This window comes from Biomphalaria glabrata, chromosome 10, assembly GCF_947242115.1.
Source record: "Biomphalaria glabrata chromosome 10, xgBioGlab47.1, whole genome shotgun sequence".
NCBI classification, from domain to species: domain Eukaryota; kingdom Metazoa; phylum Mollusca; class Gastropoda; family Planorbidae; genus Biomphalaria; species Biomphalaria glabrata.
In genome coordinates, this window is record NC_074720.1 from 32,241,311 (window position 1) to 32,256,481 (window position 15,171).

The window sequence follows — 15,171 nt, forward strand, 5'->3', positions numbered from 1 at the left end:
TGTCAAAGCATTCACTAGCTTCAGTAGATTTCTTATGAATGAGATATGAGGGCCGCGTCATTGGCGAACAGCAGCTCCCTAATCAAGATACGACGTCTTTTCGTTTTGGCTTCAAGACGTGACAGGTTATAAAGCCTTCAATCGGATCTACTGTGGATATATATTCCATCTTCCCTAGATATAAAAGCACTGGTTAGTAAGACTGAAAAGAAGATGACAAATAGTGTTGGAATGTGTACTGTTTGTTTCACAAGTCTCGAATATTTCTTTAAAAAAAATTATGTCTCAAGTCCATGCCTCCTTTACTTTGACTAACTCCTAGACTTCGGCTGACAATGGCAGCTGCCAGATTTTATAGTTTAAAAAAGGTCTAAAGGACAAGTGGATGACTGTGGTAGCAATATATCATAGCTGTATTAAACTTTAAAGTATATCTGTTTAAAAAATGTAGAGTATTATTTTAAAATTATATTAGGAACAAATTTTAATCAAACTTCTATTTATTTAAATACATCAAATACTTCTGCATCGTTATACATTTACACATGAATTGTATAGACATATTTTTTTTAGAATATTAGTTCAACTAATTTAATCTTTAGAATGTCCGTTCCCACTTTTTATTTATTATTAGTAAATATTTAAATAATTTGTCAGAGTCTGTCATTTGGAAAATATAACTAGTTTTAAGTGATCAAAAACTAACAAAATTCGCATATCGGGACAAATCCTAGCTCAATAGCAAATATCCAATTTTATAAGTTATATATTCTTTTAAAATGTTGGAATAAAACGTGAAATCTCCATTGTAACTATCTATTTCCATTTATCTATTCTTTGAAATAGTTATTTTAAATAGAGAGGGAAGGGCAGTGATACACTATTGACACACTCTCATAATGCCTACACAAACATCTACTTCATTCAGCTTTGTTCCCCACAATCCCCTGCTCTTTCTTCAGCTGACCGTGACGTTGTCCACTGCGGCGGCGGTTGACTAACGCGTACAGAGAAAACAAAAGATTGTTGACATTCTTATCAGAGACACTCAGCACTTCAATCGCCATTATGGTCATCCTTGCGTAGCAAAAAATTCTTACAGCTGTCCAAACCTTGGTCGTCTGCTGACGTATGTACCCCCGAACAATGGCGTCTCCGATTGTCATACACTGGTCAAAAACTTCAAAGACAATTAGGAAGGAGTGTCTCACCTGTAGCTTTCATAAATTCGACCAATCACAAAACATTTTACTAAAACACCCACAGGTATGTAGGAGGGGCTTACAGCCATCGGCTGACTATATCAACTTTCACAGTTCAAGTTACAGTACATTCTCTTAATCAAAATAGTGATCTCTCTTTGCGAACTTTAAGTGTTGTGGTTCTACATTGTTTGTGTTCTATTTCTTGGATTTATTTTCGTACTGTTGGGATCTACATCAGCATTTATTGTCTGATAGCTCAATTCTGATCTATTCTACAATGTATCACTCGAAGAAAAAGAAAGACGGACTTCTAAGCTACCAAGACGATGCCTGCCATGTGTATGGCTTCGAGGTGGACAAACTACTTCAAGACAATCACCCGATCAAAGTTTTTCAAGTCAGATCCAAACAAGACCACAACGTCAAGAAAGTCATTAAAGCTTATTTCAAAGACAATACTGATGTTGACCAAATAACCACAAGGCAATTCATGGCAGAAATTTCAGTACTCACCAAGATCCACCATCCTTATGTTATGGGCATGGATACCATGGGTATCTTTCCTGGTTACTTCGCATACGTGATGCCATTGTACGAAACAGGAACTCTGACCGAGGCACTGCCGACCATGAATCAGGAAAAGAGTGATGAATACCTTGTGCAGCTGTGTGCAGGACTTAAATTTCTCCATAGACATAAAATCGCTCACAGAGACTTGAAAACGGACAACGTTTTGATCACAGCAAAAGAAAAGAGGGTGGTCATTGCTGATTTCGGTTTGTCTGAAATCTTGACCACTATTGATACGCCAGTGAGCACAATAAAAGGAACCCATATGTACATTTCCCCAGAACAGTTTATCCAGAAAGAATTTAACGCTTTTAAAGTAAGTGAAATGTTATATTTTCTTAATGTTCCTTAAGACTTAAGTGCTTGAATCAATTAAACATTCGGTTTCAAACGAAACTATTTAAAACACAAGTTAATTACTTTAAATCTATGAGCTGTAATAAGTAAAATTGGTTTTCATCAGAGCTTTTGAACTTCAGATATTGCTATCTATCTATCTATCTATCTATCTATCTATCTATCTATCTATCTATCTATCTATCTATCTATCTATCTATCTATCTATCTATCTATCTATCTATCTATCTATCTAAATATATATATATATATATATATATATCATTACTTTTTTTTTTAAATTTTATTTATTCTTTTCTCTATTAATAATGTTTAATATAGTGTATTTATTTTTTATTTAATTTGATCAAGTATGTCTCGTTTTGGACTGTAATTGTTTTTGAACTAAGCTAGTTTTACCTTGTTAATATTAAGCACCACATATCGGCTGTACATAAAATGTAATTATTAAAAAAAACTATGCATATAATAACAAATTGTACATGTTTTATCTTGATTTGAAATTTCTTGACCTGTATAATATCTTGATCAAGATCTGATTCACCTTATACATATGTTGCTTTGATATACCATCAAAACGACAAGGCAATGATCTCATACTCTCTGTATTGTTTTCTTTACAGTGTGATATGTACGCACTAGGAGTAGTCTACTGGTGTATGGTTTTCAAAGTCGATGTCTTTGATTTAAAGAGCAACGAACAAATGAAGGAATCAATCAATACTTTGTGTGATACTAGTATAGACTGGTAAGTCAAGCATTTATATTCAATATTTTGTTATGACTTTTATTAATAAGTAAAAATAAAAATCATCTCATGTCTCAGTTGAAATTCAAATGTTAAAAACTGTCAATCTTGTTTTGCTTTGAATAATATGTTGTACAACTTTTTACAATACTTCTATTCAAGTCGAACATTCTGAATGGGTGTGCACAATCTGGATGGACACGGTTCTCAAAAACGGCTGTAACGATTTTCCTTAAAATTTGACAATTATTTTTTTTTTCAGGCTGGTTTTGACTAATCTTTTGGACCCGAGCCCTGTCGATAGGTTAACCTGTTACAATCTCCTCTGCGTACTGGAGCAGCCTGAATATCGTTTTAGAGACAGAATAGCCAGTCTTAGAGGTAATGGAAAAATGTTCTATCAGTCTGTCATCAATGTTTTAGTCTGTCCAGTGTCTGTCTAGGCTGTTTAATTATTTTAAAGTTTTTAAATCTTTTATCAACCTAACAAATTATTTTTCAAACCTTTAAATTCTTTTTGGACACCTGTTTATAATATCAACAAATTGCTTCTTTTTATTTTATTTCCATTCTAAGTTTAAACGCAAAGTTTTTTTCTTTGTCTTCCGCAGAACAACGCTTTATATAAATGTCAAGGTGGATTCCTTTTGACCAAACGAAAGACTGTTCCCTTGGCTTCTAGCCATATGTGACGTCATAGCCAGGACTTGAAACTTAATTGTAAATTTGTATATAATATAATCTCTGTACCACAGATCATCAATTATTCTAATAAAGTTTTTGTCTTTTAAATCTTTAAAAAAAATCTTTGTTTTGTTTCATTTTGTTATTGTTGTTATTGTTTTTTTTAAATAATTTTTTTTTTAGTTTGAATGTTCATTGGAAACATCTATTAATAACAAAATAAATTTTAGAAAAAACATTTAACAATAGTATTTCATCATACTTCTAAGTACAACACAAATGTACGTCACTCTGTATTAAATCAGAGGATTTATTGAGAATGCGTTGCTAGAAACGCTTACAAAAAATAATTCTTTGCTCCTAAATAAAAGTTTATTGTCTAAACATCTAATGAACACATTTAATTACAAATCATTGTCTTTCTTTAGAGGGAATCAATAACACGATAAACTTCCCCAATGTTTAAAAAGTGAGCCTGATTTTATCCATATAGTAAAGACACATACTTATACATATATATATATAATAACATTCTCTTTTGCAGTTATTATTAATACTGCATTAAGTTAAGGGTTAAATCAGTAAAGATCAAATGAAAAAAAAAAAAAAAAAATTGTCAATATCAGACTTTAATAACTTGTAATGATTTTTAAAATAATGAAATTCTGATAGATGGTTGTTCATTGTGGTTTTGTATCAGTAGTAAAATATACGCGTGGTGCAAGGAAATAGTAAATGTTTATTTTAAGCTTAACATAGCTTTGTTTGATCGCTAGTTGAACTTTGATTAAATAATCCCTTAAAAAAATCATTAAATAAAAATTTATGTCAATTATTACTTAAAGAAACAAAATAGAACAAATTAAAAAGTGATTTGACTGTCAACCCCTCCCCCCAAGCTCACATATTTAAAAAAGTAAAACTTGTACTCCAGTTTAAACTACATGTTATATATTTATACTCTCCATTCTAGTATTGTTATTGGGTAGCAGACATTAGTTGGTGAAATGAAAAGATACTTGGATGTTGTACTGGTTACATGACATCGTAGTTAGCTATATGTCATAGAAAAAGATAATCTGTCAATCATCTAAACAGGTTAATATCAATAATAATAATTCTCTATTGTAAAAGAAATAATATTATATTATTGATTTTATAGTTTCCGATAAATAGTTGGGTACGGTTATTTAATCAGTCGTCTAACTTATTTTTTTTAATGCATAGTTTGTAAGCATTTAATTACAAAAATACTTTGGTGTAGTAGAATATGTCCACATTAACCCCCCCCCCACATTAACGCCCTCCCCCCCACTCACACAAATCTTAGTACATTAATCTTTTATTTTTAAATTTAACATTAAAGCAGAAAAAAAAAGATTCAAATCTTGTAAAAAAATTGGAAGTACCAAAACATTTAATAAATAAAGTATTAATTTCAAATCATATGTATTTAAAAAAAAAAGTTATAACTCTAGAAACTGGGCAGTTTTCTCCAGTCATAACTCTCAACCCTCACCCTCGTACAAAAACAGACTCATACACACACACTTGTTTTCTTTAGGTTCTTTTTGACGCTCCGTGACTTAAACAGACAGTGAACTATACCGACAAAAACATCTACGTGTTAGAGACCTGGCGTTGACATTCATGGTGTCCTGTACCATTGAACAATAACTTCATTAAATGTATTACGTGGCCAATCCTTAGGTCAACATTCCTACACAGCCTAAACAAAAATAAGATAAGCTATGTCGACTGTGTGCTTTGAATGTCTACCAGTACACTTGGAACTGTAACTTGGATTCTTTTGCTGGACATTAGCCAAATAAATGATAGTATTGTCCAGAGCATCAAGAGATTTATGTCATCATTTTGCAGAAAGCATGAAAGGGTACTAATTTCTTTAGCAGATTCCCGTATATGCAGTCCAGACCTTTGTAGTTCCTTCTTAACTATATTAATTGGGTACAGGAGCTTTGACCAGAATTCCAGATAGGCAAAAAAATTCTTAATTTTCCACTGCATGAAGAAGATTCTGTGCTAATATTATATGGCATTACGTCATTGTTGGTTGTTTATGTTTTGTGCGAAAGCAAAAGGATTCAGAGTATACAAAAGTTATGCTCGATTTTAGAATTACTCCGATAAGTGGACTGCCGTATTCACCATCACAACTGCTGACGAGTAGAAGACTCAGGGAATCATTCCAGCTGATCACAAACTATTGAAACCATTGGTAGCTGAAAATGCAGAGACATTACTTAACGAACGACAGATGAAAAGCTAAGTGAAATACGATGCAAAAGCAAGACTACCTAAAGATTTTTCTGTCGGAGAGTTCGTCTAGGTCAAACATGGCAGAAAGCAGTTGTTATAAAAAAAATTCAGCACCCACTTACATCATAAAGACAAACAATGGAAAAACATACAGAAGAAATCAACGCTTTTTAAATAAGAGTTTCGATGAAGACATCTCTGGGTACTATGATACCGATGAAGACAATGAACTGCAAACTGTTGCAACAAACGAAACAGACAGTTATAGACCAACGTCTAGAGAACTTGTTCAGTCAAGACAACCAGAAGTGGACGAATTGTTAAAGTTCCTAGTAGACAGTGCCGGTCGCAGTGGGCGCCGCGCTTTCATAGGCCCCGCGCTAATTCCAAGTGTACATTATTAAATTAAACAATTATAACGTATATAAAAAACAGGGTTTTCGCGACCTCCTGATTTTCCAGGGCCTCCAGGAAATCTCATGAAAAGGCAAAATATACGATAAAGTCCTGAACTTTTTTTGAATTTATTCAAATCTCCTGAAGAATAGACGAAATTGACATTTTGGGGTGCCAATAAATAAAAAGTGGCATTGCGAGCTTTCATTTGATAAAAATTTATTGCAAAGGCAAAAGTAGGCCTATTTTCTAATAACAAAAAATAATTTTGACATTATGCTTATCCCTACCCAGACTAGGCCCCGCGAGATCCGTTTCGCATTGGGCCCCGCAAATGCTAGGGCCGGCCCTGCTAGTAGATATCACTATTAAGAACTTTAAAAGGAAGGGTGTGATAATAACTTCAATAGGAAGGATGTATTAATATTATATGATATTACGTCATTATTTTTTGTTTATGTTTTGTGCGAAAGCAAAGGGATTAGATGTAAATAAAAAGAGAGAGTTTCCATTGGATTGAGGAAAGATGAATAAAGGGGTAATAACTCGAGTGTGAAGTTTAATTCTGAAATTATAGACGCCAAACCCGAATAATGGACAATTTTAGCATTGTTAAGAAAAACTTTTAGTTATACTCGATTCTGTAAATTTTGCTTCAAGGTTAATTAGTGACCTGGGTTCGAATCTTGGTGGAGTCTGGGATTTTGAATTTCTGCATTTTTAGGGTGCTCCTGAGTCTACCCAACACAAATGAAAGTAAAGGCGGTAGGCCGTTAACCGTGGGCCAAAGGTATTATCTTTTTTTTAAATCTTGCTTGTTAGATCTTTACTTTGTACCGAGGACTCTGAATGTCGTTAATCATTAACTTTACTTTATACTTATGATGTTAACAAAGAAAAAAAAAAGAAGAGAAGGAAAATCCCTAAATTTTGGAAATGCATATTCTTCATTGGGAAGGGGCTGTGGCTGAGTGCATGCCTTCCAGAACCAGGGAACTGGGTTCGAATCTTGGGGAAGTCTGGGTTTTTGAATTTCTGCATTTTTAGGATGCTCCTGAGTCTACCCAACACTAATGGGTACTTAGCTTTAATTAATGAAAGTAAAGGCGGTTGGTCGTTAACCGTGGGCTAAAGAAACAGATGACCTAATTATAGACGCTAATGTCTGAAAGGGAAAGTTACATCTTTACTTTACTCATTCCTTATATTCTTATTATTATTATATATTATATTCTTATGAGGCCCTATTATTTATTTTAGGTTCAAAAGGAATTAAATGCTAAGAAAACTTTTTTTTCTGTTCAATATTATAAGTAGCTGGATCATGTCTCCCTTTGTTCGTCTGTGTGTTGGTGTACTTGATAGTATTTTAAAATAATTATATATATTTCTGATGGTCTTTGTTATTATTAAAGTATTTTGATTATAGAAACCAAATGCATCATTAACACTATGAAGATAAAAATGTATCATCTTTGTGAATTTTAAAAGCTATGCAGTATGGTTATAACTAGTTACTATTTTTTTAATTAGGTTTAAAATAGAAAAAAATGATGTATTATCAAATATCAATGAGAAAGTACTTTCTGTTCTCTTGAAAATTATATTCATTTTTTTAATAAATGGCATTACGTCACTTTTTTCCCTACTTATATTTTTATAATTTTTTTCATTTTAATTTTACGTGACACATAAATATCTACAGAAAAAAAAAATAAAAACAAAAAATAAAAATTAAAAAAAAATTAATTTAAAGAAAAATACTTTATTGGAATATTGTATCTCAAGTTATTTGATATTTCATACACCAGTACACTACCCCAAGAGCGAACATGTCACACTGTAAAGAAACAAATAGATATAATTTTAATTACTGCTAAACTGTAAATTTAATTCAATTATATTTTTAAGGGAAAATTATATAATTTGTCGTCTCAGGGTCCAGGTTTGTAAACACATTTCAGCATAATATAAAGTTATAAACTATGGGGATTAGGTTTTTACATGAGTAAATTATACATGTAATATATTTTATAGTTAATAATTAATTAACTCTCCCCCAACCCCAACAAGTCCCTTATCAAGGAAACACCTAAAATCTAATTTAAAAATCTACAATCGCTACAATTAGATTTTTTAATTCGATTTTAGGTGTGTTTCCTTGATTAGGGGGTTGTTGGGGGGGAGAGTTAATTATCTATTTATTGTTGAAGTGTCTTATACTAAATGACAAAAGTTTTTTATCGTGATACTCATAATGGGGCTTAAGAGTTTTAAACTACTGTGGAAATTATATTATATATATAAAATGATGGTCATCTTATTTAAAGATAACTGGCAGTATACAAAATGATCTTCACTAATTAATGGGCGATTCTGTTTTACTTCACATGTGTAATATAAACAAGTTTTCGTGCACACATCAGAATCTTCTATCTCTCTCTCTATATATATATATACTATTCTACCTAATTAAATATTAGACTCTAAGCTATCCATTTAAAAGGAAAGGGATATAAGTAACAATATGACAAAAAATATTTATTTAGCTAAGTTATCGTTCGTTAGTTTAAGAAAGTTTGCGAATATTTATATGACAATTATAATTAAATGTAAAGGAGCTTTAAAAATATGGTAAAAAATGACTTACTTTAAAAGGGTCAAATGGCCTCTTTAAAAACTGTTCTGGGGACATGTACACGACAGTTCCTTTTCTTTTGGTCGCCATTGTATCCTCAGTGGGCAAGATATCCGATAAACCGAAATCAGCAATGAGAATTTTCTTTTCTGTGATCAAAATGTTGTCCGTTTTCAAGTCTCTGTGAGCAACTTTTTTGTTATGGAGATAGTTAACTGCTGCACACAGCTGCACAAAGTATTCATCACTCATCTCCTGATGAATGGAAGGCAGTACCTTGGTCAGAGTGCCATCTTCGTAGAATGGCATCACATAAGCGAAGTACCGAGGAAAGGATCCCATGAAATCCATGCTCATGATAAAAGGATGGTGGATCGTGGCGAGTACTGCAACTTCAGATAAGAAATGCTTTACGATTTTTTATCATCATAAGTGCTGTCTTTGTAATAAGCTTTGATGACTTTCTTGAAGTTGTGGTCTAGTTTGGATGTGACTTGAAAAACTTTGATCGGGTAATTGTAGTGAAGCAGTGTGCCCACCTCGAAGTGATGTACTTGGCATATTTCTTTCTGGTAGTTTTGAAGTTCCAGTGTTTTTCTTTCCAGATGATACATTTTAAAATAGAATTGGAGAACACAGCTATCCGAAAATAGAGGATGAATTAATTTACTACAATACGAAAACACTAAGTCCCAAAGAAATAAGAACACAAATATAATAAGTCCAACACTTGTATTTCTCAAAGAGAGCTCAAAGCTAATGTAAGAGGAGGTACAGTGATAAATGATAGAGTTAATTTTTTAAATTGATTTTTATAGCCAAGTGAGCTCCTCCCACAATCCTTGAGCTACAAATGTTTAATTTTACGTCATGTGATTGGCTGAAAGCTGAAGGTGCGCCAAACTATCCTCGTTGTCTTTGAAGTTTTTGACCAGTGGATGACACTTGGAGACTCCATTGTTCAGAGGTACATACGTCAGCAGACGACCAAGGTTTGGGCTGCTGTCATAATTTGTTGCTTTGCAAGGATGAACACATTAGTGATTGAAGGACCGACAATGTCAACAATCTTTTGTTTTCTCGAGACGACTTAGTGACCAGTTGCAGTGGACACCGTCTCGGTCAGTCGGAGAAAGAGCAGGGGATTGCGGGGAACAAAAGGACAGTATCAGATGTTTATGTAAGCATTGAGAAAGCGTATCGAAAATGTCACCCGCTCCTTACCCAAATACATTTCGTGTGTGGTGAGCATTAAAGGACAATGTTAAAGAATTTTAAAAATATGTTACAATGTTCGTTTTAAAAAAAGAAATGCCAATGTTGCATAGTATATTTAAAGTATTATAACTACTAATGTACTAACATTTTTGTATCTATTGAAGTAGTAAATTATTTTTTTGTTTATATTATTTAAAAAAATCATTTCTATTGTCTTGCTAAATGTATTTTTTTTAAATCACATATAAATTCGCCTAAAATAAATCAAAATTAATATAGTCATTTCGAAGTAAAATGTTCAACTGTTAATTAAGTAAAGATGTGTGCCCCTGTCGTGTGTTATTAAGCTTCACGTGATGCTATCTTCACTGGCAAATGTTATGGACCAAAAAAACAACTATTTACTGCTTTTTTCTAATATATTGTTTGCCAATGGGTGTACATTTATAACTAAAATATTCATCTAAAAATAGCTCTCTATAAATGGGAATAACGACTAAAATTGTCAATCATTGTACTTTACCTATGGAATTGTGATATTTAAAAAAAACTTTCACTTAATGGGTTAACAGTTTTATTTTGACCCAGCTCAAGTTACGTGTTTCTTTGTTACATCTCTTTAATAGTTAAAAAAAAAACTTTCTTTTTTTCTTTCATCAAGATGGCACTATAACTTCATGACATACAATATTTAAAGTCCAATATATTTTATAAGCAATAAAACGTTGAAAATTAAATGTAAGACAATTTCAAACAAGGTTACAAAGAAAGTTTGTGTGGAAACACAAAGTCAGAATCGAATCGGTCCCCGAAGTGGTCCACCCAGGCAGGTAAAAGGGAAAGTTTCAATATTTTCAGAAAGAACACCAGAATGAAATTATATCAAATAGAAATACCGTTGTATTTATTAAAATACTGTTACGTATTTCTGAATCTTCTGGCTAAATGTACTAGTAGGCACACAAATAAAAACACTGCAAAGAACTTGACGACTAAACTCTCAGCTTCATATAACTTTATTAACTATTAACTCTAACTGTAACATGTAGCATAGAAGACTGTACAATATCTGTCAGTTTACAGTTAGCTATACTTCGTTGCAATTCATCTCTTCACTTCGTTGCAATTCATCTCTTCTCAACTTGCATCGAGTCGTATTCTACTGAACAGACCAACGACACACTTCCCAGTGTCGCTCCAGGTCTCCCAAAGCTGAACCAAGTCGTACTCAAAGTCTACCGAATCAGAGCCGCACACGTCTTACATCGACTGTATCGACTGTAACGGCTCAAGTCCACTGTAGTTCGCTGTATAGACTTTAACGACAGTAGTCCACTCCAGTTAACTCTACCCTAGTTAACTTGCATCGAGTCGTACACATCTCTCTTCTACTGTCTCGCACAGTAGACAACAGTACCGACGACTCACTCACGACTCTATACGACTGACTTTCACATTAACTTTCTGGCTTATATAGAGTCCCTAATCGCTTCTCCAAAGTTGCACAAACACTGCTTGTATCTTCTGGAATAACACTCGAGGAAAAGTCTAATACTTTCTTTGTTTATACATGTAGATTCCAGAGAACACTTGCTGCAGTGTCATCAAGTCGGGGTCACACGTAGTGACCTCTATCTGTCACTGTTCATTAGTAACTGTCCCCATACTTAGATCTGTTTGTCCCCTGGAACAAAACGTGAGGACACGTCACATCCTGTCTTTGTTTGTACATGTAGATTCCAGAGAACACTCGCTGCTGTGTCATCTCGCCGGGGTCATACGTTGACCTCTACCTATCACTGTTCATTTGTAACAATACTTTTGTAAGATTTCTACTTACAAGATGATTCAATTTTTAAAAAAATTGTAGTAGTATAATTAAATGTTTTCTATGTATGGTCGATTTTTTTTTCATCAAAATAATTTCTAGGAAACCTTTAGCAGTTTATGAGATCATTGTCTACCACCCTCCAACAAAGAAAATCATTTTTTATACTAATATATGGAATTCCAAAAATATTTTAAAAATGTTTTCTTTGATACGTCACTTAGACCACCCCTCCACCTCCCAGTCAAATTTTACTCTTTCCCGCAGACACACAAACTCACAAATTGTTTACTTTTAGTTTACTTCAATACTCCGTAAACAAACAAATCATTCGCTTAAACAACAAAGAAATCAACATAATAGAGACCCGGCGTAGACTATCGCGGTGTCCAGAGGAGCCGAACAATAGCTTAATTAGGTACAGCGCGTCAAAGCGCTATCGGCTCGGCCACTCCTATTGCGGTCATTCTTGTCCAGCCTAAATAAAAACGTGTCAGCTGACCTTAAGTAAACATATACTGTCCACTTCAAACAAGAGATTCACTGAAGTTCCTTACTGCGCAAAAAGTTTACGAGATGATAACGTGTTCCGCGGCATCCACAACGCTCTGTCACAAATCACATGACAAAGAAAAGGCGCCAAATTATTCAAAGGAATGAGCTTCATTTGCAATTAAATCAGAAGGATATATTTCATTACTTGAAATACTCAGCTTCTTGAGACACTTGTGTTACATCTGAAAATCTCATCCTGTGATCAGCTTGAGTTTAAATCATTTCTTCTCTTAATATTTACAACTTGTGTTTAATTGAAACAGATCTAGTTCATTGTATATTTCTATATACTTCGACTGTGCTTCTATTCACAATTATTTTTAATGTAATTGATGGCTAAGAGGTAAAGCTCTAGATTTCGAATCGGAGGATCAGGGTTCATAGACTGAAACTGACTGGGTTATTTTAATTTTGGGATCTTTGGGCACTATCGTTGTTGTTTTTGTGAATCGATTAAATAGAAAAAAAAATAATATGAAAATTATTTAAAACAATTTTTCACCTTTTTAAAAATGTGCAGTTTTTATTGTGTGTTTTCTGTTATGTGACATAATTTCTAAGCATGGAAGGAAGGATATGTCGTTCAGTCTAAAACTTGACTCTCTTAGTTCTGCAAGCTATGTACGCTGCATTAAAAAAAAGAGTTAGTTCGTTATTGAAACATTGCGCTTTTTAACTTAGCTAGAATGTAATCAAGACTATTCGTTGTTTCAATAGTTAAAATTCGGACTTTTCACTGAAGCTGAATGTACTTTTAAACATTTCGCAGTTAATAAAACGATCGCGTTACGTTTTCAAATGTCAATAGTATCACAGAAACGACTTTGATGCTGTTAATACTTAAAAAAAAAACAAAAAAAACTATTTTTTTAATATAGATAAAAGAGTTCTTATCTATTAATTAACTGCTAAAATTCTTCTATTGCTCTCAATACTTCAAGATTTGTTTACTATTTTCTATATGAACAGTTCAATTACAAATAATAATTTAATTAATTATTTATTTTTTTATTGTTTTATGTGTTGTTATTAACAAGAAATAATTATGTATCTTTTATTATTAGATTCAATTTCTTTTTAGTTTTGTTAATAATCGTGACAGACAGATAGACAGTGAGTGAATATAAACTTTGTTTGCACTAAGCAATATTTTCAACTTGGTGTCAGCTTCTGTTCAGTGATGCGGTGATTCCGCTTCCCATCATATCAAAACATTTTTGCAGATTGCTTTTACTAGTAGCGAAAGTAACGTTACGATGAGTCCATCCAACTCTATGGGTACATTAGTCTGGCAGAGTTTAGGTTGTTAGTTTATTTGCATGCCACTTTGTCATCCTCGATAGTCGATAAGAATCTCAAATCAATCTTAGAATCAAGTAAGAATTGAGTTTAAGGGAAAGAATTTACTGAAGGAGAAAATACAAAAAAATAAACACGGTTATGTCTCTTATAATCTTTTGCAATCCCAACGTGTAAACTTTGCTTTTAATGTTGTCCTCTACATTATATCTGAATATACAAAACTATTTTCTTGTGTATATTTTTGAAAAATTAATTATTTCAAAATTATTTACACCCTAATTTAGATGTTTGGTTTTATGAAAATCTTGTAATGACAAAACAAAAGATGTTTTAAAAAATCAATTAGTAATCTGTTGCACATTTCTAGCTCTTAAACTAACTATATAAAAACAAAAAGGGTTTTAATCACATCAGTTAATCTACTTATCCCATTTGCTAAAAAGTTAATTACTTGGATTGCTTCCCTTAACACCCCAATCCTCACCTCTGCTCAACAATCATAAAGACTGTTTCCCTTTGATGCTCCACTAGCTTATATGGATAATTGGATTTATCAAAGTAAAGGTGCTAAGTAATAGAAACCCGGTAGTAACAATTACAGTGTCCAGTGCAGTTAAACAATAGCTATATTCTTTAGTGTGCTGTATCTATGTGCACTAACAACTCGGTCATTTCTAATGAATTGTTATTAGTAAACACTTTAATCGTAATTCTTCATCTCTAAATGATAATTACCAACCAATGCAGATTGCGGTTGATAATTACTATTGTTTATTTTACAAGTCAAGAATATTTCTTCAAAAAATCTTAGTCTCAAGTCCATGCGTCCTTAACTTTGACTAACTCCTAGACTTCGACTGACAATAGCGGTTGGCAGGGTTCATACTAATATTTATGGTTCTTTTTGTCTAGAAAGGCAATGGATGCGCCCAGATGAAACACTGGTTTTGATTTCGTGTTGAGACAGGGCAGAATCTGGTGTGGCTAATCAAGCCAATTCTAGAGAGGCAGACTTTGCCACAATTATTGCATGTGTATGCATCTGTTTCAGGGCTATACGACAGGGCAGCTTTTTTTTTTCCCTCTTGATTAAGGCCTCTTTCTTGTTTTCGTTATCAGCGAGGATCCTTCTAGCACAAACAGTCTCCATGCACTCCGGTCTTTAGCTTTTTCTTCCCACAAACTTTCTTTGATGCCTGTGGCTCTCATGTCTCGCTTGCAGACATCTCTATAGGTAAGTCTTGGGCGGCCCTTGGGTCTGACTCCCTCCACAAGATCAGCATAAAAAATATCTTTCGGGATTCTACCATCTGGCATGCGGGTGACAAGTTCCAGCCAACGTAGTCTTCTTTGTGTCAAGAGAGCATACATGCTGTTCATATTGGCCAAT

General features: G+C 33.2%; 2 protein-coding genes across 2 annotated transcripts; one reads left to right on the forward strand and one right to left on the reverse strand.

Moving 5' to 3' along the window:
• The first annotated feature begins 1,482 nt into the window (after positions 1–1,482).
• On the forward strand, positions 1,483–3,323 carry LOC129928541 (uncharacterized). Its single transcript, XM_056043175.1, has 3 exons — positions 1,483–2,091; positions 2,756–2,880; positions 3,143–3,323. Exons 1-3 carry the CDS (start codon positions 1,483–1,485, stop codon positions 3,321–3,323), a joined length of 915 nt encoding a protein of 304 aa, XP_055899150.1.
• Positions 3,324–8,023: 4,700 nt separating this feature from the next.
• LOC129928542 (testis-specific serine/threonine-protein kinase 6-like) lies at positions 8,024–9,229 on the reverse strand. The gene is made up of 2 exons (XM_056043176.1): positions 8,891–9,229; positions 8,024–8,080 (listed from the first exon to the last, which is right to left on the reverse strand). The coding sequence occupies exons 1-2, from the start codon at positions 9,227–9,229 to the stop codon at positions 8,024–8,026; spliced, it is 396 nt and encodes a 131-aa protein (XP_055899151.1).
• Positions 9,230–15,171: the final 5,942 nt, after the last annotated feature.

What these genes read in the sequence shown, in the direction of transcription:
- LOC129928541 (XM_056043175.1), top strand. Translation starts at nt 1,483, where the DNA reads ATGTATCACTCGAAGAAAAAGAAAGACGGACTTCTAAGCTACCAAGAC. An exon ending in AAGAATTTAACGCTTTTAAA is followed by an intron (nt 2,092 to 2,755) that starts GTAAGTGAAATG and finishes TTTTCTTTACAG; the next exon opens with TGTGATATGTACGCACTAGG. An exon ending in TGTGATACTAGTATAGACTG is followed by an intron (nt 2,881 to 3,142) that starts GTAAGTCAAGCA and finishes TTTTTTTTTCAG; the next exon opens with GCTGGTTTTGACTAATCTTT.
- LOC129928542 (XM_056043176.1), bottom strand. Translation starts at nt 9,229, where the DNA reads ATGGATTTCATGGGATCCTTTCCTCGGTACTTCGCTTATGTGATGCCA. An exon ending in GGCCATTTGACCCTTTTAAA is followed by an intron (nt 8,081 to 8,890) that starts GTAAGTCATTTT and finishes GTTTCTTTACAG; the next exon opens with TGTGACATGTTCGCTCTTGG.